At 43.3% G+C, this 23,633-nt stretch overlaps 1 protein-coding gene across 4 annotated transcripts in view; it reads right to left on the reverse strand.

Annotated features, from left to right (window-relative positions):
- ALPK2 (alpha kinase 2) overlaps positions 1-23,633 on the reverse strand; it is a 62,890-nt gene that overhangs the window by 6,725 nt on the left and 32,532 nt on the right. For 2 of the 4 annotated variants that reach the window (XM_053408789.1, XM_053408788.1), the window contains exons 5-12: positions 17,270-20,249; positions 15,653-15,800; positions 14,022-14,149; positions 13,890-13,925; positions 11,483-11,757; positions 11,267-11,355; positions 8,184-8,401; positions 5,115-5,163 (exon numbers count right to left, since the gene is read on the reverse strand). In XM_053408789.1, the coding sequence (XP_053264764.1) occupies positions 5,115-5,163; positions 8,184-8,401; positions 11,267-11,355; positions 11,483-11,757; positions 13,890-13,925; positions 14,022-14,149; positions 15,653-15,800; positions 17,270-20,249 (3,923 nt within the window). Of the gene's footprint in view, positions 1-5,114; positions 5,164-8,183; positions 8,402-11,266; positions 11,356-11,482; positions 11,758-13,889; positions 13,926-14,021; positions 14,150-15,652; positions 15,801-17,269; positions 20,250-23,633 lie in introns of those variants that run through there. The other 2 variants (XM_053408790.1, XM_053408791.1) reach the window with 2 other exon arrangements.

The raw sequence follows: 23,633 nt of genomic DNA on the forward strand, positions 1-23,633 counted from the left end.
AAAAGGTCTCTGTTTTAGGTCTTCATTTTGTTCTGTTTTTAAACCTACCCTCAACTGTGGTTTTTTTGTACTATTTTAAACAGTATTTGCAGCTTTATTTTATGGCATGTTTATAAATAGTATTGAGACATATGGGGAAAGTGATTCACAAACTAATAAATAGTAATCAGGAACTGTTTTTGCAAAGATGCCCACATGCCTGCCCACACAAGGAGGGTGCCAATAATAGGATAATAAACACACACACACACACACACACACACCAGCACATATGCTTCCCCACCCTCAACATCTTGCAACATCTTCTTGCAACAAAGTTCAAGGGCCATTCAGGTAGGAAAATACTTTTTTCACAAGCAGTCAAAAGGAGAAGCCAAGACATGCAACAAGGGCAGCCATGGAAACATGTCAATTATCAGCAGCTACCTTTGGTGGCTCTGGTCTGGAAGCAGGAGATGCGAGGTTTAACCTCCCCCACCCCCGGAAGAGGTGGGGAAAATGGCCCCACTCACTTTTTGCATGCCTGGACAAAACACTCTATACTGCAAGTTCCGCAGAGTGGTTGCCTACCCTCTCAGCCACGTATCAGACATATAGGACATTTGCCTTCCCACAACCCTAAGATTCAATCACTGACACCAGGAGGACAAGAGTTGCAGGGGGAGCCAGGTGGAACAGGCTCATGTTTCACATGCAGGAGAACCCAGACTCAAAGCCAAGGTACAACCCTGTACTAATCAAGAGATGAACTCCTTCCCACCATCATTCAGACTCAGTTGACTGGATCAAGAGAGAGACTGCATGGGCCAAAAGCCAGGCTTTTGCAAAGTTCATGCCATGATGCATAAACAAAGGCTACAGTCTCATCATCTGTACCCTGCTCTTAATCTTAAGAGACATGCCACAAAATGAAAATACAACCCCAGAAGCTCAACACTGTACTTGCTAGAGGCTGACTGAGTATTACACAGTAATCAAATAGCCCCAGTTTTTTTATTTTAAAAGTCAACTTCATCCTGTAAGAGCTGCTGAAGCAAGGAACTGTTTGATCAAAAAACTCCAGGACATCTTGCAAGATCTGCAACCAAATTTGGTGCTATTTGGTTTGCAAATTGCTACTTCGAAAATGGTTTCATTCAATTTCTGTTGTGTTTTCATATACAGATACTGTAATGTGAGTGGATTTGTCTCACCAGTATTATTCAAGACATCGGGGACAGGAGAAGATGTGTTTGAAAAGGGCTACAGACGGTGAGAGAACCATCAGCAGAGTAGGTTCCTTTGACATTGTTAAATATGATATGAGAGATAATTTATAGGTTAGGAGAGCAGGGTACTTGTGGCTGATATTCCCCACAGCTTCTTTCCACACAAGTCAGTAAACGTCAAAATCAAGTATTCATTTGGGACAGGTGAATTAGCATAGCAGTCAGCTCCTCAGGGAGGTCTGTTTCTCTTGAGACCAATTTAGAGATCAGAGGTGTGTCACAGAGCTTATTGTGAGAATCCCCACATAGTTGCACCTCATAGGAGGGTCCACAGCCAAGCTCCCAAGTGGAGTCTAAAAATGAAGGTATCTGTGTTGCTTTTATACACAGTGCAAGATATACACCAGTAAGCTTTAGACAATTTTATCCTGGTCAGTATGTGCACTGAATTAAAAATGTTTTTATATACAGTGGTACCTCGGAAGTCAAACAGAATCCGTTCCAGAAGTCCATTCAACTTCCAAAACATTTGGAAACCAAGGTGCGGATTCCGATTGGCTGCAGGAAGTTCCTGCAGCCAATTGGAAGCCACGGAAGTCACATTGGACTTTCAGGTTCCAAAGAAGGTTCGCAAACTGGAACACTCACTTCCGGATTTGTGGCGTTTAGGAGCCAAAACATTCGACTCGCAACGTGTTCAACTGTATGAACATGTAGTAGTTTTTGATTGCTATATATATGCAATTGTTTTAACAGGTTTTTGTTAATATATGCAACATAGGAAATGAAATAAATAATAACATTTAAACCTGAGGAGTTTGCCAAAGCCAAAATCTCACTTGTATTTTTGCAATCCCTCTATTTAAATTTGAATGCATCCTCTGTTCAGTTTGGGACACAGTTTGCATTCCTGTGATGTGAACAATTCTGCCATAAACTTTCTTTAAAACACACACACACAACTGTGGCTAAAATACTGCTGAGAACCAACAGCATTCTTTCCCAGTCAAGTAGTATCTTCCCAGAATTCTTTTCACTGTCTTAGGAAAAGATTAATGGGATTTGGCCATTGCAGGAAATATTGTGCAGAATATTAATCAGTGCGATCTTCTGCAACACATATTGTATGCTCATTAAAAACGTATATCGTCAAAAGGAAGAAAATAAATGGTCATGAATTATTCAAAGTGCTTTGCCTTAATGGCATTTCATAAACCTGTGAACTTACATCAAGACATTAGAGTATCTTTTCCCCCCACTCAAAATCTACCAAGAATACAAGGCAGATGAAAAAAAGGTAATGACCTCAAGAATTAGAAACATTCAAAACTGGAAAAAATATGCACTGGGATAGTGAATTAAGTTTTTTTTAAAAAGATTTCCTTGTTTACTTACTTTAAAAACAAAACAAAAAACCAACAACTTATAACCTACTTAATTTTCATAATAAAGTTAAGTTGGCCAAAAAGAAATCAAAATGTCACAAAAGTATTGAAATATATCGCAACCCTCAATTTGAACACAAAGTCTATATATTAGGAAGCCTGCCAATGGCTCCTAGTTACAATACCTCAGAGGCATTAAGCCCCTCAATACTAGCTGCTGGGAATCACAGGTAGGCAGAGTGCTGTTGTGCTGTGGCTCTCAGTAAGTGAGACTGAGAATGTTATGTATTGAAGTTCTCACCCTGGCCACCAGGAGTATTGTGTATGTAGTTTTCACTCAGGTCCACGTCAGTTATTTTAGGCGGGAAACCCTGGGTTGTTGTTGCTACATTGTTGACAGCCGGCTGCCTATAAAAGCAGGCCGGCTGAGCTGTTTGCTGTTCAGTTTCTGTTCCAGCTTACAAAATAAAGAGCTGCTTTGGAGAAATCAGTGTGTCGTCTGCCATGTCTACTCACTATTCAACAGAGAAGGCCTTCTGCCTGAAGTCTTGGACAGTTGCTGCATTAAGGAGGCCTGCCCCATCCATGAGACAAGGTGAGGCGACTGCCTCAGGCGGCAGGATCCACAGGGGCAGCAGATCTGGCTTCCAAGGAATGCACCACTCAGTGCTGCTGTTGCCACGGTGGCAGCGACAGCTGCGGCACACTCATTGGAGGATGGATCTGTCGTCGTCCCAGCAGCCCCGCCCCCCGCAATGCTGCCTCTGCAGTGACCTCTCAGCAAATAGGAAACACTGTTGATCTCCATACACCCTTGTTCCTGATGTAGATCTTCACACACCCCTTCTTCCCTGGGGGGCATTTGTGGCTTGCTCAGGTGCCAAAATGTATTGGCCCAGCCCTGGCATTAAGTGAGTAATCCTCTCATAAGGAAGAGGTTGCACTACCATCAGATTGGACTCGGGTCTTTGGCTGAATGGCTATCTTCCCTCCTCCTCCATTGCTGTGTACTGTAGTTATGTGATGCAGTTACGTTATTCTGATAATTGGTTGCTTTGTTATGTTATGGTTGTAATTACACTTCTTATTTTATTTTAAATGTCTCTTTGTATCTTGCCCTGGGACCATTTGATGAGCAGCTGGCTATAAATACAAATCCTAATAACTAATAGTAATAAATATATAAACAAACGAGCAAACAAGAGAGACATTAGTCCACCATTACTCTTTTAAAAAATGCAGAATTACATGTTGAAGGCGAGAAAATGGAAAGATCCTCTGAGGAATCATGTTGTTTTGCATTTCAGGTGGCTCCTGGTTTCTAACTACATAGCTGATGGGTTGAATTTTCTTATCCACCCACCTCTGCTTTCACTTGCAAATTAGCATCGTGATTCTCAGTGATTTGCATGATATGGTACTCTGGGCGATTTATATTTAAAGACAAAGCAGACCATTCTGAGTAGACTGCATTACATCAGTGTTTCAGTTTCCTTCCAGCAATGTAAACATTTCCTTTTTCTTTCCTAGTACAGTACATTATTTTATTCTCTCCGCACCCAGCTAGTTTTTCTTGAAGAAAATATTCATAGCTACTATGGATCATTTAAAAATATATTTCCTATCTCCTTTCTTATCTAGAAGAATTTATGTTGAATACATCTTGTCCCCTATTTTACTTTTTTACAGCCTGTATGCAAATTGCTGAACTCTTGGAAGCATATAGAAGATGCATAAACTTTGATGAAGTCTTTTAGGAGTAACCAAAGCAAGGAAAGGATGAAATGAATTTCCCCATGCAACTAGGGTTCTGAATCTTTAGCATAACATGCCACCTCTTGTTTAAATTCATAAAAATGTATTTTTAAAAACCCACCCACACAATTTGTTTTCATAGAATTCCAACAGATCATTTCTTGGTTTAATAGTTTGTTACCTTCGCCCATCGCTTCCCCCTTAATGCTTCCCTTTTATCAAGGAAGCTCTTGATTCACCCTGTGCTGGCTAATGCAGCAAAACTGCATAAAGTATGTGGGTAGAGCTCAGTTTGTGCATTCTGTGCCAGTGCACTGATATTAACTCTAATATTGTGAGCTCTTCATTGGTGAGCCCTGATAATGGATTTGAGCAAAATACTACTACTATATCCTTTGGCTGCTGCTACACACACACACACAAACACACCCCTGTTAGGAAGAATGATGGTTTGTTCCCAGATGGGTTAGGTAGAACATGATATTGTATGGGGGGTGGGGGACAACCAAGAGTGTCTTCAGTGTGTTTATCACTCCCTCTCCTAGAAGCAAACCAATGAGCCTTTTCAAAAGGAAGGTTCCATTAACATTTTATCCACCAGAAGTCAGCAAGAAAGCCCTACTGAAATGCATTTTGCTTTTAAGAGCTGTGGCATAAAATGGATGCTGCGTGCTGCAACCTTCTCTATTAAGTTTGCAATATCACAAGGCTGAGACAACAATGGGGGGAAAACCAGGTCATTAAAAAATGGCGCTGCTTCACTCACCCTTTGGCCTGTGTTGCTATGCCAACGTCGGTTAGTTTCATTCCTACACCTACAAAATAAAACAGCAAGCCGGGATCACACAGGGGTATTTCAGGTATAGAAAAGCTTTATATATTAATGCAGTTTTTGTTGGCTTCACTGGTGATTACAGATGCTATCCATCACACTCTTTGTATATACCGTCACAAATATTTCATTTCTCCAAGGCAGGTTATTCATTCAGCACTGTCATTGAATACAGGTCTACTCTGGAGCATCTCTTCCTCTTACGGCTTATCTACACCTTTTGCCCCACTACTGTGCCTCTTGATGAGCTGCTTCAGCTCAGGAAGACTTTTTGGATCTGACCCTCCACTCTTTGTTCGGTTCTGGCGTCCCAATAAAGATCTGCAGTGGGGATCCTGAATCCGCAAAGATCACAACTCACAGGGTGGAATGCAGTTGAGTATTTATTTATTGCGTTTTTACTCTGCCCTTCCTTCAAGGAGATTCGACTGGGGCATATGGTTCTCTGCCTTCCTCTTTTTGTGTGAGATACCTAGATGAGGGTAAGACACAAGGGAACGGGCCAAGGTCACACAATGATCACTATGGCCAAGTGAGCTCCACAGAACTTCACCTCCTTCTGTTGCGATCACAGAAGTTGTCCCATGCATGGAATGATTCAGTTCAGAATAGTCCAATGTGTGGCTTGAGGGCCACACATGGCCCTCGGCAACATTTGACACGCACAGACCTCACACTGCCTTCCCAAAGCTGGGTAAGGAGGCACTGGGCTTTGGGAAGGAGGCATGAGGACTCTGACAGGGTCCTAGAACCATTCCTCTTCCTTCCCAAAGCCTAGTTGCACTTTCCCAGCTTGGGGAAGAAGGTGGGAGGGCTATAGGACCCTCCCACCTCCTTCCCAAAGCCCAGCACCTCACTTAGGGGGCTATGGGAAGGCAGTGCAAGGAGTGAGGATGTGCATCAAAGTTTGGCCTTGCTCCCCCACCCTCACACGACAAGGCACTGTGCAGCTGCATTTTCCAGGTTGAAAATGGTGGCCCACTTGGTATGAAAAGTTGGACTGTGCTGATTTGGTTGGTCGCAAGCCATTGTGCCCATTGCACCTCGGTGAGGCCTGCTCACAGGCAGAGAGGCACTGAAATCCTGCAGTTCCAACATTGCATTGCTGAAACCTCTTTTTTGCCAAAATGTGACTAGTACAAGACACACTCAGTAATGCAGTTAGGTAATTTTAGACTGTGGACTTAACCATCTCAGAGCAGCCACAACATGGACTGCAGCTGAATGTGGACCAGTCATTGCACGTTGGGGGAATGTGGGCAGGCAAGTGGTTCCAGCCAAGCCCAATCACTGGCAGCAGCTTCAACTCAGCAGTGCCACAGGTGAGAATGGCTCTGTGAGCACACCAAAGAGAGTGCAGGCATTCCCAGGCCAGCCCATTCACTGCCAGTAGCCATAGGAGAGCAGCTCAGTCAACAACTGAAGCAGGAGCTCTCAGCCCAGCCCACTGTGCACAACCCAATTGCTGCCTGCACCAGTAAAACTTCTGCTGTGCTGGCAGAGGGCTTGTTTCCCTTGGGAGTACACCCAGCTGAGCTTGTGTGCCAAAGTCTGAACCTAACAATAAGACCTTGTGAAGTGTAACAGATGAGCTGAAATGAACACTGCACATTTCTTTTTTGAAAAAGAATCTATAATGCTTTCTATCCTCTTTTCAAACCGGTTACCAGCAGTGGAAAAATGTAGGAATTTCTTGCTGCATTTGTTATATTAGTTGAATATAGCACCATTGTGGAAGCTGAATACTTGCCACAGCAGGTAGATAATTCATTTCTTTCCTCTGACAGGAGGTAACACATTCTGAATAAAAAGCACTGCAGCCTTGAGGAGGCTGGAGAAAAGGAAATATCCATAAATCTTTTGACAGGAGTTCTACTTTAGTCAGTGATGTGCTGTACCTGCAGGCATCCAACCTGCAGCAGCTACTGAAGGGGTGACCTGATCGTGGGTTAGTCACACTTTCAGCTTACAAACCTCTACCCAACTTGGGCCCAGGGCAAGAGTCACAGGAAAAACCAGCTGAGCACCAACTGCAACAATAGACTGTGGTGGGGGGGAGGGTTACCAAACTCTTTGTTCTTCCATGTGAACCCAACCAGGAACGTGAAGTGTAGGTGGGTTCCCAGGAGGCAGGACACAGCAAGAACCTTTATTGAACTACATAACTGGGAAACAAGGGACAAAGCAACTGCTTATATACATTCCTGAAAGCCCGGGCCACTCCCACTCCCAACGTGATGGGCTGTCTAAACTTCCAAACTGCGAATCACGTGGGTCACGTGATGTCTGACGCTTATAGAAGCTTCCAGGTTAAACTTAGTTACTGTTCTAAGTGCCACCCTCCATTGAGGGGGGCCTCCTCCCCGCCATACAGAACAGCAAAACACACACACACACACACACAAACACACAAATGGAACCTGCTCTGCTTCTGTGCTGGTCATAGAGCAGAGGAAGCTCTTCCTTTGTAGCTTCAGGCTAACAAAAAAGGAATGCAGTGCTCTATCCCTTCTTTGACACCCAGATGGAATTTCAAGCTTTGGGAAGAATGCCTGAAGGTAGAAGAATTCACTTCCATGCTTGTGCACCCCTAATTTTCATCATACTACACAGTAGCAGCCCAGGTGTTGGGTGGAGCTGCAGAGAGGCCTCCCCAACACCAGCCTTTCTGCAGCTTATTTGGACAGGGCTGGGCAAGTGGCAAGGTCTGAGCTGCATGGATACACTGGTGGAGCAGATCTATCCCTCCCACCAGTGTGGCTATGCAACCCTACCACTGCCATTCCACTCACCCATTGACACCAATGTTGGGAGGATGGCATTACTGATACCGCAGATATGGGGACGGGGCTTTGTCTGTGAGATGAATGGTTTGCCTGACGTCAGCCAGTGAACCTCTGGCTGAAGTGAGGCTTGAACCAGGGACTTCATCGCTCACTTGTCAGCTGCTACACTTCCATCAGCTTGACATCTAACACAGCCATGTAGTGATGAGATGCTCACCTTGCATATCTGTTACAAGCAAGCTGCCACTGGTTCTCTCGTACACCCAGTGCTGAAAGGTGCAGCATTTCTGGCCAGCTTCCGAGTCTCTTCGCAGGAAGTTTATTTCTTTCCCATCCCTGATGGAGTATTTCACGAATTCTCCAATCAGCTCCTCTTCCACGGTCGCATAAGGGACATTGTTCTTGGGCCGATGAACAAGGAAAATAGGAATGATTCTAAAATGAAAACCAATAAATTAGACAATGACACATTATAATCCTAGGCAGCGCTTAAGGCTGCACTCATGAGTCCATGCAGACTGCTGTATTTCTTTCTGTATGTTATCTCTGAGACTGATGGCACATTATAAAATGCTGTCACTCCTGGGGGAACTGCTGTAAGATTTTCAACACGTGTAAAAGGAACACTAAAGGGGCATGAGGGGGAGACCACATCAGGATTATGGTTAAATCAACTACATCTGTGTGGATTTTCCCTTTAAAAAACTACCTCTGCATGGAAATGGAACGGAACTTACCAGTCAACAGATGAAAAACAGAAATGAGCTAGATAAAGGCCATTCCACCCACCCCTAGTTCTTTGTAACATATAGTTTTCAGCTTCGGAAAAGTAGTCTGTGATAACATCGATTTAAAAAAATAAAGAAACATACTCAAGGAAGTGTTTGGAGAGGTCAGGAGGGACACATTTTTAGGAAGAGCTGGAACAGGATTCTTTAGCAAATTACCGCAGCGTTTTTGAGCTGGGTTTCCGCTTGGAAAATCCTTCATAGATATGAGTACAGCTGTTGTGATGTGTAAATAAGAGCCCTAAAGCTATTCCATCATCGCCTCCAGAGCTCAGGCCCAGCACAGTGTGCTCAGATGTGCTGCTCGCATCTTCCCTTTACATTTTCCAGAGGCGACTTCTATTTTTAACTCTGCACTTTCACCTTGTTTGAACCAATATTTTTTTACTGCAGATCTAGAAATGAAGTAGCAGCCCTGCTGAACAGAGAGGGTCGATGCACACAACCAGGACAAACTGTCTCTCTCTTTCTTTGCATTATTGTTGGCATCGGTGTGTCTCAAGAGACAATGGAAGAATGCAAGGGTAAAGTGAAACCGTTGGGAGAGTTACAATGCCTGCTGTGTCGGTGGAGGAATGACATGTTTTATTGCAGATGGAGCAGGTGAAGGCGTCTGCTTTTGCTGTTCCAGGTGCACCATGGCATTTCTTCTCTCTGCGCTCCTCCTAGCATTCTCCTCTGGCTGCTGCTGCTGTGGATACACAACCTCACTGCTGCTTCCAGGAACTACAAGGCAGGGTTGTTGTTGCCAGTCTTCACACCACATTTACAGACATCTTTATAATGCAGAGTTGGTCTGCCAACAGGCCTGGTACCTGAACCCAACTCCCCATAAAGCACATCCTTGGGGATCCTGCCATCTTACATTCTGTGGGCATGAGCAAGTCAGTGTAGCTGTTGCTGAGACAGAAGTGCAAACATGCTGCAAATATGGGCTTGGAAGATCACATCTTTGTGTTATGAGACTCTGTCCTGCCACACATGGCAGGTGCCTATTAAATTTATTTCAGGTTAACCTGCACAATGTATTACGTGTCTCCCCCACTAAGATACTTTTAAATGATTCAGATGCATCTGAAGGAGGTATCTTATATCCTCTTGAAAGAGATGACAAATTTCAGGGATATGCAAGACTCATCCCCAACGTCATGCATGAACAAGAAGGAATTTCAGCGATCACTTCAGGAGGTGGCTATATATGACTATCCTACAGTGGAACAGCAAATCCTTTGAAAAAGATCTGAGGTCATGCTGGTCCAGCATTACAGCATTTAAACGGCGTTTCCTTACCAATGTGAAGGGTTGAGCTGGCGCCCCACAACAAATAATAATAATGATAACGATAATAGTTTGCATTAACAGCAATTTGACTGCTCAAAGTGCTTCAGATACATTGGGTTGTACTCAGCGTAGCACTAAGGAGAATGTTCTGCTGACGCTGCCCCATGGGACAGAGGGCCATGGATGAATGATAATCCAGCTTTTACCTAGGGTTTTAATAGGTCATAAGATTTTATGGTAACTATATCCGTAATGTATTTTTGTCGGTGTCTGTCTTTTGATGTTATGGCCTGTCGGCTACACAAATAAAGTCTATTCTATTCTATTCTGCTGACGCAAAGTTTTCTCTTGCACAATTGAATCTTCACCCCCATGCACCCCCATCTGTTCTGGAGCTCCCCACCAACCCTCCAGAGCAGATTTGGGGGTGACATAGGGCATGCACAGGTAGAGGATTGGGAGGGGAGACCCATTGCACTAGAGATAATTTCTGTGCTAGCATAAATATTTAGTTGAATGCCACCCATTGTTTGTTTCTTGTGTGCATGATGAAAAAAGGATAAGATGACAATCCCTTGCCCTGAAGAGATTTCACCAGAGGTTTTCAACCTTTTTGAGGCCGCGGCTCCCTTGACCAACTACATTATAATGTGGCACCCCTGTGGGGATCAGGAACCTAGTTATGTCACCCCTTGCTTGCAAAGCTGGCAGCTTCTCATCCTTTTTTGAACACCCTCCAATGTCCATTTCCAACAGCAAGGGCTGGTGGACTGGCTGGCTGGGCTCCCTCACCCACTTGCTTGCTTATTCCGAGGCCACCTCAGCTCCTGGCAACCAGCACCTCCTGACCAGCCCCAGAGGCACCATTTGCCTGCGGAGCTTGTAGCCAGGGCTGCTGCAATAAACAGCCACAGAAGCCTTTGGGAGGCAGAGATGCAAGAAGGCATCAGAGGGAGGGAGGGAAGGAAAGAAGGACAGAGGCCAGTATTGCCTGCGGCACCCCTGACTATCATTCAAGGCACCCCAGGGTGCCAAGGCACACTAGTTGAAAACCACTGGCTTACATAATCCAGTATTCAAGGCAGAGGAAATAATAGAAGAAAGAGAGGCTAATTCACTCCTAATTCTCATTCTTGTCCAACAGCATGCATGGAGCTAGGTGTGGATGTTATCCATCACACCATTGTTACGGTTGCAACACACGTTTTATTTTTAAAAAAATGTTACTCACTCAGGCACCTCTCCAAAGCCCTCCAGAGGTTTTGTTTCCGCAGCATATATCTTGGCGTACTCTCTTGCTGTGTTCTGAACATAACATTCCTATATAAAAGAGAATCCAGTGGCATGGCAAGAAAGGAAACAGTTAACACAGTTAACCGTGGCCATAGTTTAAAAGCTTGGATGTCCCCACAGGCCTTGATTACAGAAGGGTACAGCAAGCACTTACCTGCAGTGCCAATTTGTAATTCTTTTTCATGAGTTCATCGTTGTTCCTGGTCCCATATGCAATGGCATTGTGCACTTTCAGAACACAGGGGTGGCCGGGGCCGAACACGGGAACTAAGCCTTGCATGACTTTGCTTCGGAAAGCCTTTCGGTGCACTCCTTCCCCAAAATGCAGCTCTTCGGTTATAATCCTCCCATGCAGGCTGTTGCCGAAATAACTATCACTGATGAAATCTTCCCTGAACATAAGCTCTAAGAATTCAATCTCTTCCAACCCTACAAATATATAAATATGCATAAGACTTCAACGAAGAAACTACATTCTGCTGAGTAAAAAAGTTTATGCGTATGCGCACCAAAGAGAAATCAGCTGGGGGGCGGGGAGGAATCAAACTAGAGGAAGCAAAGGAGACAGAAAGAAGGCTCAGGGGGGGAAATGTATGAGGGCTTCTGGGATTTTTCATGCCCTTCTTAATACTGCAAAATCACATAATTTTTGAAAAGCATTTCTGATAGTGAGAGTTACTATGTAGTGGTTTTTGATATACTGCAAGGTACTGCAAAATGTTAGTACTGATTCTGAGGCTGATTCGTACTACCGACAGATTCGTGGTTGCCATGTATCTCTTCCTCCTGTTGGCCATGTCTTGCTCATGGTATCCACATTTGTTGTTGTTGTTTAGTCGTTTAGTCGTGTCCGACTCTTCGTGACCCCATGGACCAGAGCACGCCAGGCACCTCTGTCCTCCACTACCTCCCGCAGTTTGGTCGGTATCCACATTAAGGTACTGTAATTTTGGCAGTGTGCAAAACTGGTAGATTATGTTCATGGTGAATCAGTCACTTAACCCACATGCCGCAGCAAACAATAATTGGGTGGAACCCCCTAAATCTGTTCCAGAATTTATATGAATAACCTGCTTAACCACCCCAATATCTATAGACCTCCAGGCAGTGCAGTGTTGACATCAACAACCACTATATGACAGCATCCAAAGATAAGAGTTCTTTCTATGATGCTCATGTAGCAAATGAACCCTTTTCAACTTTTCTTCAACTTTAGGGGTATTTTTTTTAGGGAAGCAACAAGTATAGCCATTTACATATATATATAACAGTATATAGCTCTGTAACCTTAATTATATTCTTTTGCTATTTTGTTATTGTAACCTTTTTCTTTTCTTCCTGTTTACTTTAATTCACTGTAATGTTTTCAGTACAAATAAATGACAACTTTAGACTTGGGCAGAAGAGGAATAAACTCTGTGATGAAGGTTGATGTGGAGCTTAAAGCATCTGTGATCATGCATGGAAGCATTCAAGGCTTCAGGTCCTACGTGGATCTTCATTGTTGGAAATGCAGCCTGAACATGCTGTGGGGAAGGCTAATCCTTCTGGCATGTGGTGATGTGGTTGCTGTGTATTCGGGGTCAGGAAATCGGTAGGGAATCTATGGCCCTCCAGATGCTGACAGACCCTTCCATCCCGAACTACATTCTTTACCATTTCTACGACTACCTGGGAGTCCCCTCTTAGCAATTCCATCCATGTATCAAATTCCAATAGCAAAGGCACACAAAGACGCATTTGCAGGTAACGAATGAAAAGCCATGCAACTGTTTTTAAAGGGGACAGAATGATCAATCCTGCTTCTTGAAGAGTCAGAACAACTAACCATCCACTAGACTGAATAAGCTAAAGCTGACTAGCACAATACGTCCAGCAATGATGAAACCTGTTGGCAAAAGTGTTATCTATGTTTAGCACGGGCAAAGCAAAACACATGCTGGTGCGATTAGAGAAATAGCAACATATGGGGAAAGTATTTCTCGTCTCTTAATTCCTTGCCTTTCTCCTTGGGTAGTGTTACATAGCACAAGACTTTGCAAAGGCCACATGTTTGGGCACCGGGAATGCTTGTATCAAAACAGTTCATTGTTATGGTTCCTTTCTCTCAGCAGAGTCCCTGTGGGGCCACTTCAGCTGCTTCAGTTTCAATGGGGCTTTCTGACCCTGCAAGCTAAAGCAGCAACCTTCGCCAAGCGAGTGAGGCAGACCCAGGGAACCATAATGATGGGGAACCTAGGTATAATGTTCCTCTTCAAGACAAAATGTCAAAAGCAGAATGTGGGCTAGGCTCTCAAGGAGTGGCTGATGCGATCAGCGTAGGAGAGCTCAGAATAAGGTGACTCAGTGCTGATGGGAAGACTCTTCATGTATACTCAGACAGACTTTCTTGTACATTACTGCTTCACATATTTCAGGGCAGACATTACAACCATCTCTGTCACTGCGTCCTAACAAGCCCTGGCTCAAATTAGTAACAGCTATGCAGAATATGCCCCAGTACGATTATGACTTGGCACGATTCTCCATAGGTGAACAGGAAGAATTCCATATGGACTTACCTTCAACATCCTGAAGGCTAGAAAGATGTTCCAATACTGCAGAGAGAACAAAAACAACACAGGCAAGGTTTAGACAGTAAAACAGCACCTTTAATTGTGGTTTGTCTTAAGAGACAATATGTTAGAATTTACCTTCAGAGGTCAGGGTAAATTCTGCAGACGCTTTCCCATACATATTCTTCAAGCAGCAGTGGTACAGCCCTTGGTCCTTTTTACCAGCTTGAACTATTGCCAGGGATACTGGAAAGTCATCTCCTGCACTAGAAGAGATGTTAACATTGGAATGTTTGTGTTTTAATACCTTTTCTCCTTAGTTTTTCAGAGGTTTGTGTGATCTCTTTGTCTTCCTTCCCCTCTCCCTCTAGTTCCCCACCCCCATTACTGGAATGTAGGGAAATATGGCCACTGTTATTAGTTATTGCTGCTGGAACAGTAGGCAAGTAAGTGGCTAGGAAGGAGTTATTATTCAGCTCAGATTTAAATCCAAGCTGGGGAAGAACATGGAAGTCATAATACTTGCCTTGATTTTAAAGCAAGCACTATGAGTTGCTGAATCTCATACTTAGCAACATTTCTAACAGATATGGAGTGCCAAATTTGAGTCAGGCCTAAAAGCAAACAAGCATGTAAATAAATGCACATGAATGACCCAATTCCATGTATACATCTGAAGTCACTTGACAGCTATAGGGTACCACACTCACCTATACCACCCACTCCAACAGCATAGGTTTCATATGTTTACAAAATGTGCAAAGGATTTTTTATAGGAGCTATAATCCATAAATGTTCATTTCAAATACATCTACAGGATGCAGTACTTGGTTTTTTTTTAATACTGCTTTTATTGATTTTCAATCAATAAATTTTGAGAAAACAAAACAAGATAAATTTTGAGAAAACAATTGTTACAACAGTAAACCACAAATAACTTGTCCTGATAAAATTACAGGCCATGTGCTGTACTTGTTGAATTTGTTAGTTCTGTTGCCACTGGTTCCATGTGCTCTGTCAATGCTTAGAACGTGTGTTAGAATCCAGGAATCATTTAGGATTAAATCAATCAAGCCCTGCTTCTTTCACTGGTTCTACTGACTAACTGCTCTATGGTACAATAATTTATTGTATCCACAAATTGTAGAGATAATCCACACACACAACCAGTCCTCATCCACCCCTCATTATGTGTACTGCTGCTTGCAGGAGATTCCTACCAATAACTCCTCTTCCTGACAGCAGCACTCCCGTACCTATAGAACTGTGCACATGGCAAGGCTGTTTGTTGCTCAGCCTTTACCAAAAGTGTCATGGGCTTTGAAGACAATAGAACTCAGGATGCAAGAGAGAAACGTGCTAAGAGGAAGGCACGCTCGGCAAATCCACACCACGATCAACTCCCACCCGGAAACCAATGTCCCCACTGTGGAAGGATGTGTGGATCAAGAACTGGCCTCCACAGTCACTTACAGACTCATTGTTAAAACCGTGTTTATGGATGACAATCTTACTCGGCTACGAGTGATCGCCAAAGAAGAAGAAGAAGTGAATGAATGAATGAATGTTACCCAGACAATCTGAAGGTTGTTGAAGTAATCCATTATTACAATATCTCTTCACTAGGTGCAGCTGTCATTTCTCTCCATCCCATGATACCACCAGAGCTTTGGTCATCAAAATTAGCACACTCCCTAACATGCACACTCCCCTCCACCCATCCAAATGGCATTGAAAAGCATGTATGTTTATTGCGTAGCTCTCCTTACCTTCTGTGAACTTGGGCAAGTAGCTTAGAGTCTTTAGTCCATGTAATGGTGGAGTCTTCGTGAATTTCACTAAACTGGCAGCACAATTTGATATTTCCAGAGAGGTCAGGGAACAGTTCAGCTTGGATTTTCTTCACCAGCTTTGGTGCTTGAAGTAAAACACAATTCAGTGAGTGGCTTAAACACATAGTAAAACCTCAGGACCAATTTAGACATTACATGTCTGTTGACATGTCATTCCTGTAAGTTCATTGTACCGCAAATGTAAGAGTTTAAAAATAACAATGATGCATACACCTTGTAGATTGTGAACCATGTAGATTTATTTTGCTTAGGGCTATGGGTTTCTTTTCTGATGAAAAATCAATCAACCTTTTCACTTTACCCTGGAACAGCGTTTCCCAAACTTGGGTCTCCAGCTGTTTTTGGACTACAAGTCCCATCAACCCTAGCTAGCAAGACCAATTGTCAGGGATGATAGGAATTGTAGTTCAAAAGCAGCTGGACATCCAAGTTTGGGAAACACGAGTGAAGCGATTGTAGCAAGCAAATTAATATTCTTCCATAATATTGTTTATTTCTTTATAAATGTTTATTTAAATGTTCTAAGTCAGTGGTGGGTAACCTCTGAGCTTCCTGGTGTTTATTTATTTCCATTTATAAAATCTTTTAAAATATTAGGATGGCGTATGACAACAACTCCCATCGGTGCCAACCAGGATGATGGGATTCATAGTCTAGCAGTACTTGGAGATCCTCTGGTTCCCTAACCCTGTTTTGAGTCCAAACCCTGGCCCTGAAGATGGGAGCCACAGCTTCACACATATGTTCATGTGCCAAACTATCACTAGCCCTGAGTCTAATTAAGCAGCACTGTCCACAATCCAATTAAACCAGAGTGGTTTGATTTAATTCTAAACCACATTTTTTATATTATATTTAATAAAAGGAAGGGCACACAAGATGTAGAGAAAACTAAGCATGTATGCAATAGCTGATTTCTCACAATAACCATTTCATGGGACTGAGACGTCAGATGATAGCAATACTTCTCTTTTGGTAAACAATATTGAATTGGGGAGAGCCCATACTTCAGTGGTACAGCTCATGCTTTGCATATAATAGTTTCTACATTCAATCTCTGGCAGAGGTGCCAGCTTGTGAGGCCGATTAGGGGGGCAATGTCACACACATGACATCACACACGTCTGGCACAGGACATCAAGAGCAACTAGGGGTGGAGCTCAGCATGGTGACCATGGAGACTCAATGGCCACTGGCAGGACTCTGCTTTGACCCTCCTTCCCCTTCATGGCAGTAGGAGGAAAAGGAGGAGCAGCAGCTGGCCACTGGATCCGCACTGTGCTAGGCTCCGCATTTTGCCTCTTTGCTTATGGGACATTGGGGGACCCCGGCCCCTCTCCCTAAAATACTGAGGAGACCAACAAGGGCTAGGCCCCTAGAGCTGGCACCCCTGATCTCTGGCATCTCCACCTACAAAGCAACTCAGAAAGCAAAGACAGGAAAGACCTGTGTCTGGAGCCTAGGAAAATTTCTGCCCAAGGACTGCTGATGTGTAAGGACAATTTAAAAAAATAAATCAGTTTCTAAACTTACCTTTGCTGTCTTTTTTGCAAGGCAGTTTCCGTTGTTCCCTCTTCTCTTCCCTGTGAGTTGGCCCAGCCTCTGTTTTTGAGACTTTTTTGACACAGCTGGCCTGGTTGCAAACATTTTCCTTTGCTTCAAGGCGCGGCTTCTTAATTTGTACCTTTGGTGCCATCTTCTTCTTTACGGTTTCTTGCTTACGCTTCACGTCTTCGGTGCTACTGTGATGTGAGGGTGCCTTGCAGGGTTTGAAGGATTCCTGCGACTTTGTCTTCCCTTCTCCTGCAGTTGCTCCTGAAGTGCATGGCTGAATTTTGACCTGTGGCAGCTGTTCCTGAGAATGATGGCTGTTCTTGGAGGCACAAGGCAAGATGCTGACTAAGTCCCCTATTGCATGCTCTGATGAATTTAGGCTTTGCCTCTCACCATCTGTGAATGCTGTGGCTTGATTGTGACCTATAGATGGAACTACACACTCTCCCACTAATCCCCCTTCAGACACACCAGCTTGCTCACCAGAAAGGACCACGAATGGATGCACAAAGTCTGTAATAGCATGCCAAGAATACATCTGTTCTGAATTAATAAGTGCCCTCATGTAAGGCTCCACTTCCTCTAGGTTACATTCAGTGGGCTTTTGAGTTTCTCCGGCACCCCTTTCACACGGGATTATTTTGGTCTGACTTTCTCTGCCTACATGCTGGTACTCATCCTGTTGTAGTTCACTGTTTTCGTGCCAGGAATGTGTGTGTTCTGAATCGATTAGATTCCTCATATAAGGTTCTACTTCAGTTTCCTCAGGATCATGTGAAATAGACATTTGTCTTTCTCTCTCACACTGGACTGTTTGAGTGTTACTTTTCTCCACCACCCTTTCATACTGATTCTGCCAATGTTCATCCTTATCCTTCTTAACTCTGACTTGCATGGACTCAGTTTGCCTTAGGCTTTCAACTGCCTCTGGTGCATTTGTACCAAACTTTCCTGACACTAGTTCGTTTGTACTACAACCTTCGCATATGCTTTCCTGTAGAATCTGATGCTGAGCACAAATGATTGAATTACCTACCATATGGCTTGCATTTTGATTATCCTGACCTGTACTGTGACACTCATTTCTGGTAATACTTGAAGGCTGAACAGTGTTTAAAGCTGCTGACTTGCAAGGTTCCAATGGAGAACATGCAAAATCCAATCCTAACTCTAAATGGTCAGTAATGCTAGATTTTTTTTCTGATACCGTTTGATGAGAATCTGATGGTGGCATCATATATTTGCATTCTAGGGCAGCTTGCCCTATGCTTGTCCCAAAGTCCCTATTTTCTTCACTCATGTCATTTTCATTGTTCTTGTTTATTTCTAACAGAACTTCAGTGTAGAATCTAACTTTGTATGATGCTGTGAACACTGGTTCTGCTTTGTGCCCCTCTATTTTTTCATTGGCCTCAAGAGCTTTAGGCTCAGTAGCTAAAACTGAACTATGTTCTTCCGTGTGGTAGCTGCAATTCTGTGCATCACATACAGCTTGAACATCTTTACCATTATTGCCTCTCAAAACATGATAAATATCACAATTATTGTCACTTTGAGCTTTCATTTCTGACTCAGTTCCTTTCTCCTGAAATTTCTCTGCAACGCTTTTATCAACCGCCGTAACTGAAAAGTGTTCTTCAGTTCCAAATTGATCATTATTTTTGCCAGAGAAATTACTGGATGAATCCTCTTTCAGTGAAAGCTCAGCAAGATTAGCACACTCTTTTATTCTCGAGTGGCGCAGTGTAACATGAGACTCTTTAGTAGGCATCTCGTCAGCCTGCTTTGCTTTGGGGCCATCTGTACAATGTACAATCTGTTCAATACAAGACAATGGGCTGGGATAATTAGCAGGTAGGCCTTTTAACATTTCTTGGCCACGTTCTAAAGGATCGCCTGGAGCTTCTGTAAGTTTGAATGGAGATTCTACTCTACAAGACTGGAAGCCACCATCAGTCATAATTGTTTCTTCCTGATAAGCAGACATCTGAGCAGATCTATTATGATCAGGCTTTTCCTTTTGGATATGGCTGCTTAATGGATGAACAGATGGCTTTTCTGTTTCGTGTCCAAAGGCAGAGCACAGACACATGGCATCTGTTTCTGCAGGTAGTGCAAGAGAGCTGTTGTCCGTGGTTGTACAGCTACATGCTCCATCTCCTTTTAGCGCACTGCAGTAATCAGTGTGGACTTTCATTACTCCTGCCAATTCTGTGACAAGCTGATTATCTTCTGTTAGATTTCCTGGCACATGCTGCCTAGTGCTTACATCCCTAGCAATGTTCAGCCCTTCAACCTCCTTGGCAGCGTCAGTCCCAGCTGCTGAACTCTCAACTTTGCTGCTTGCGCAAGTGACGTCACAGCCCCAGTCTTCTCCCTCATAAAGAAGCATCTGTAACTGCTCGTGCATGGATGATAAATCAGCATCTCTGACCTCAGGTTCTGCAGCTTCCAAGATTCCCTGGGAATCCGATTTGGACAGATATTGAGCACAGGGAATATCATGGACTGCTTTTACCTCGTTAGACTCACGGGGCTTCCCTCCACAGGCCTTTGCTCTTTCCGTCTGTATATTGGGCACAGACAAAGGAGTCAGAATGTCACATAAGCCTTCTTGCTTAGAAGTGACACTGGGGTGACTTTGTGCTCCAGGCGGCACATTGCGGCTTGCCGTATCGTTCGTGATTGTGAGATGAAGAGTTTGATCCCAGCATGGCTCCCTCTCATTAAGAGTCCCATTGGACACACAAAGGCCAGCAGAGTTTTCCAGCACTGCACTGCCCGTTGGAAATCTGTTTTTGCCACTGACTTTTTCTGACGCTGACTTTCCAGAAGCAGGGCTTCTTACAGGGGAAGATTTGAAAACAAATCTCTCGTCTAATACAGGCTCCGTTATAAATAGTTCCAGATTACCACTGACTGGCACTGTGTTGTCAGAGTCAGCTTCTTGTTGCTGTACCTGGAAGAAATAGGGCGAGGGAAGGAATGAAGAAATAAGACATGTTTATGAATTACGAATTAGGCTACTCAATCAGAAAGCCCAGGTGGGACTGGGCCCCAAAATGATAATACAGTGGTACCTCGGTTTTTGAGTGTCTCGGAAGCCGAACGTTTCGGTTTTCGAACGCCGAAAACTCAGAAGTAATTGCTTCCATTTTCAAATGCGCCTCAGAAGTTGAATGGCTTCTGTGGTGTGTTTTTCAATTTTCTCAATGAAAACTGCAGATGGCCCTTTGCACCTCGGTTGTCGAATGTTTCAGAAGTCGGTCTTCCAGAACAGATTACGTTTGACAACCGAGGTACCACTGTACTCTAATGTGCGACTAACCCCATGATTTATCAACACCCATATTATACCTATTATCCATTCAAGTCAACACGCTAAGGCGTGGTATGTATGAAGTCATGTAGGTTTAACAGGGTTGGCCTTGACTAGGGTGCATGCATAGGGACTGCAAAAATAAGGCCTTTTCAGGCCAACATTTAGCATTTTCAATGGGGGAAATGTAAGCACACACTTTACCTTTCCACTGGAATCAATGAGACATAAAAAAGGTTTAACTTTTGCTAGTTCACGCACCTAGTTTAAAATCTACTATTACTTTAGCCTAAGCCATGCTGAAGTCATATACTGTAAGTGACCAGGGATAGATCAATTGATAATCTTCTTATGCTTTCAAATGATGACTTCATGGAGAAACTCTGGACCAAGTGAATGAACTCACTCACCCTGATCTTGTGATTCCTTGTGGGAATCCCATACCCAGAAGGAGAGGGAAGGTCTAAATCAGGTGTGGGAAACCTCCCCACCCCTGCAGATGTTGTTGAACTACAACTCCCATCAGCCTCAGCAAGCATGGCCAGGGGTGATGGGTGTTGTACAACATCTGCAGTGTTAAATGTTTCCCTCATCTGGTCTACATCTACAAAGCACTGTATGTGGAGAGCATTCCTTTCTTTTGTAGTGACAGGGGAAGCTCTGCTAGGTGAGGTCACATTTCTGCAAATCAGAATCAACATGAGACTCTGGATGAGAGGAGTACTTGTGTGTGCGTTCATGAACCAAAGCATGGCACCTGTTCCTTTTCAACACTGCAGAAGGCAAATGCCCTTTGGGTTGTTAAAGGTGAGATAGCCTAGTTTCTTAGATCAAATTAGTATCCATAGAACATGGGTGGGGAACTTGTAGCCTTTCAGATTCCATCAGTCCCACTCAGCATAGCCAATGGTCAAGGATAATAGGAGCTGGAGTCTAACACCACCTGGAGAACCACAGTTTCCCCATACCTGCTCTATGGCATTCAGTAAAATTAAGGAGCAAATGAAATGTCAATTAAATAAAAAATAAAGCATTTAATGATCAGTAATTCCATTCAGCCACAACAGCTGATAGCTGCAGAACTCCATATGCAGGAACAACGCACTTCTTGGTATCCAATGCTGAAATAACAAGGTAAGACCTTCAGATCAAGTTTATGAGCTTATGGAAGCATATGCTTGGCCACTGGTAGAAGAAATACACTAGGCTAGTTTGTAGTTGGTCTGGTTCAGTAAACCAGTCTTAGTTCTTAGTTCTTATATATACCATTGATTTATAACTCTTACCAGAAGGGACCCCTGGCTATTAAACTTCAGTCAAGAGAGGAACAGCTTTTAAAAAATTTTTCCAAACAGATATAAAACCATGGATCAATTTATAAAGATGATTATTTTTAATCAAATTAAGAGGATTTGGAAACCTGTAATCTAGACTTTGATTTACTGCAGTGATGGTGATCCTATTCCTCTGGTTGCAATACACGTTCCCAAACCTCAGTGTTGCCCACTAAAATATATTTTGGTACATTACTTCACTTGCATTCAGTGAACATAAGCTTATTTTGAAGTCTTAAAGTTCAGTACAATTTAGGGTGTAACTTTATGCACTCTTATGCAATAGCAATTCTCACTAACTTAAATTGGGCTTACTTCTGAGCAGGAACGTATAGGATTGCAGTGCAAGTCAAGTGCTCCTCTGACACTTTTTGCATTGACAGTCACCATTTCAATTTTTAAGATTAGCCTTCTGCAAAATGTCAGCTCCGTTTCTTGTTGCTTGGTACACCCTCTGCCTAAATTGTGCCTAACCTTTTACTAAAATACTTGCTGGGATTTTGCTAACATCATATGATTGGTCTACCCTATACCACATGAGGTGGTAGTGTGAAAAATGAAAAGGGACAGCTGTCTCCAAGTTAGCAGAACTGCTAGATCAAACAGCAGATTGGTAATATGTTCTATAATATATGCTGAGCTCTGTGTTTCTGGCAGTGTCTACCTATATTACTTTAAAAAATGCTAAGTATCATAGTTTCAGTCAGCAAAGTTTCAAAATGTAGAGACAATGCCTTCAGAAGGCTGAGGTTTTGGTGCCATCATGGTTCAGATGAAGAGCAGCAGTTCCTGATTAAGCAGAAAGGATGTGGTCAGCAGAAACCATACATGCTCATCCACCTACCTGCTTCCCATGGTGTCAAGAACATGCTTCTCCCCTGACCTCAGTTATATAACTGAGTTACGTAATTCCTGCCATTATTATTCATCGATGTTATTGTCAAAGCTATGATAAAGAAGTAGAAAAATATTCATCCCTGAACACAGGTGGTAAATGTTGACAAGTGGTCCTGAGAAGCAAGAGTATGAACATACTCAAGGCAACCCTCAGGTTTGTAGAAGTGCAAAAAATCTTCAGCATAAAGAGGGCAACTCCCAACCCCATCAATTTAAAAGGGGACTGAACATGCCCAGCAGGCATGGAATATTTACTGCCGATTGTAAAAGAAAACTGGAAACTGGAATGCACTGCTTGGACTCCTTACAGGTTGTGGCATCTTGAAGGAAGGCATGGCTGGCTAGCAGGATGTCTGAACAAAAGCAGACTATCGGGAAAGTGAGGATACACTGCATCATTAAAAAGGAAACTGAAAGGGAAAAGGCAGCATTTTGGGTCACTGTGCAATCAACTGGATTATTTTCAAAATCTATTTCATCGTGTCTAGCTGTGGCATTTACAAAAACAAGCCTCTTTAGCAGTTAGGCCAGATTTCCACCATCTAGCAAGTGCGCAATTTTATACTAAATTGGCCAGAGTCTAAAAGGGCTGAGTGTGAAATATTTAGCTCTGGCATACCTTTATTTGGGGAAGTCAAATAAATGGTGGAGAAGATGCTCCACCAGTTTATCATCACAAATACAATGCCTTAATTCGTAAGGCGTTTTTTAATACAGGTAGCTTGCACCTTATCTTTATTATACTTGTGCGATCGCAGTTATGTGTAGATGGGGTGGCTAAAAAAGGGGGGGT

Source organism: Podarcis raffonei, chromosome 11 (genome assembly GCF_027172205.1).
Source record: "Podarcis raffonei isolate rPodRaf1 chromosome 11, rPodRaf1.pri, whole genome shotgun sequence".
Lineage (NCBI taxonomy): Eukaryota > Metazoa > Chordata > Lepidosauria > Squamata > Lacertidae > Podarcis > Podarcis raffonei.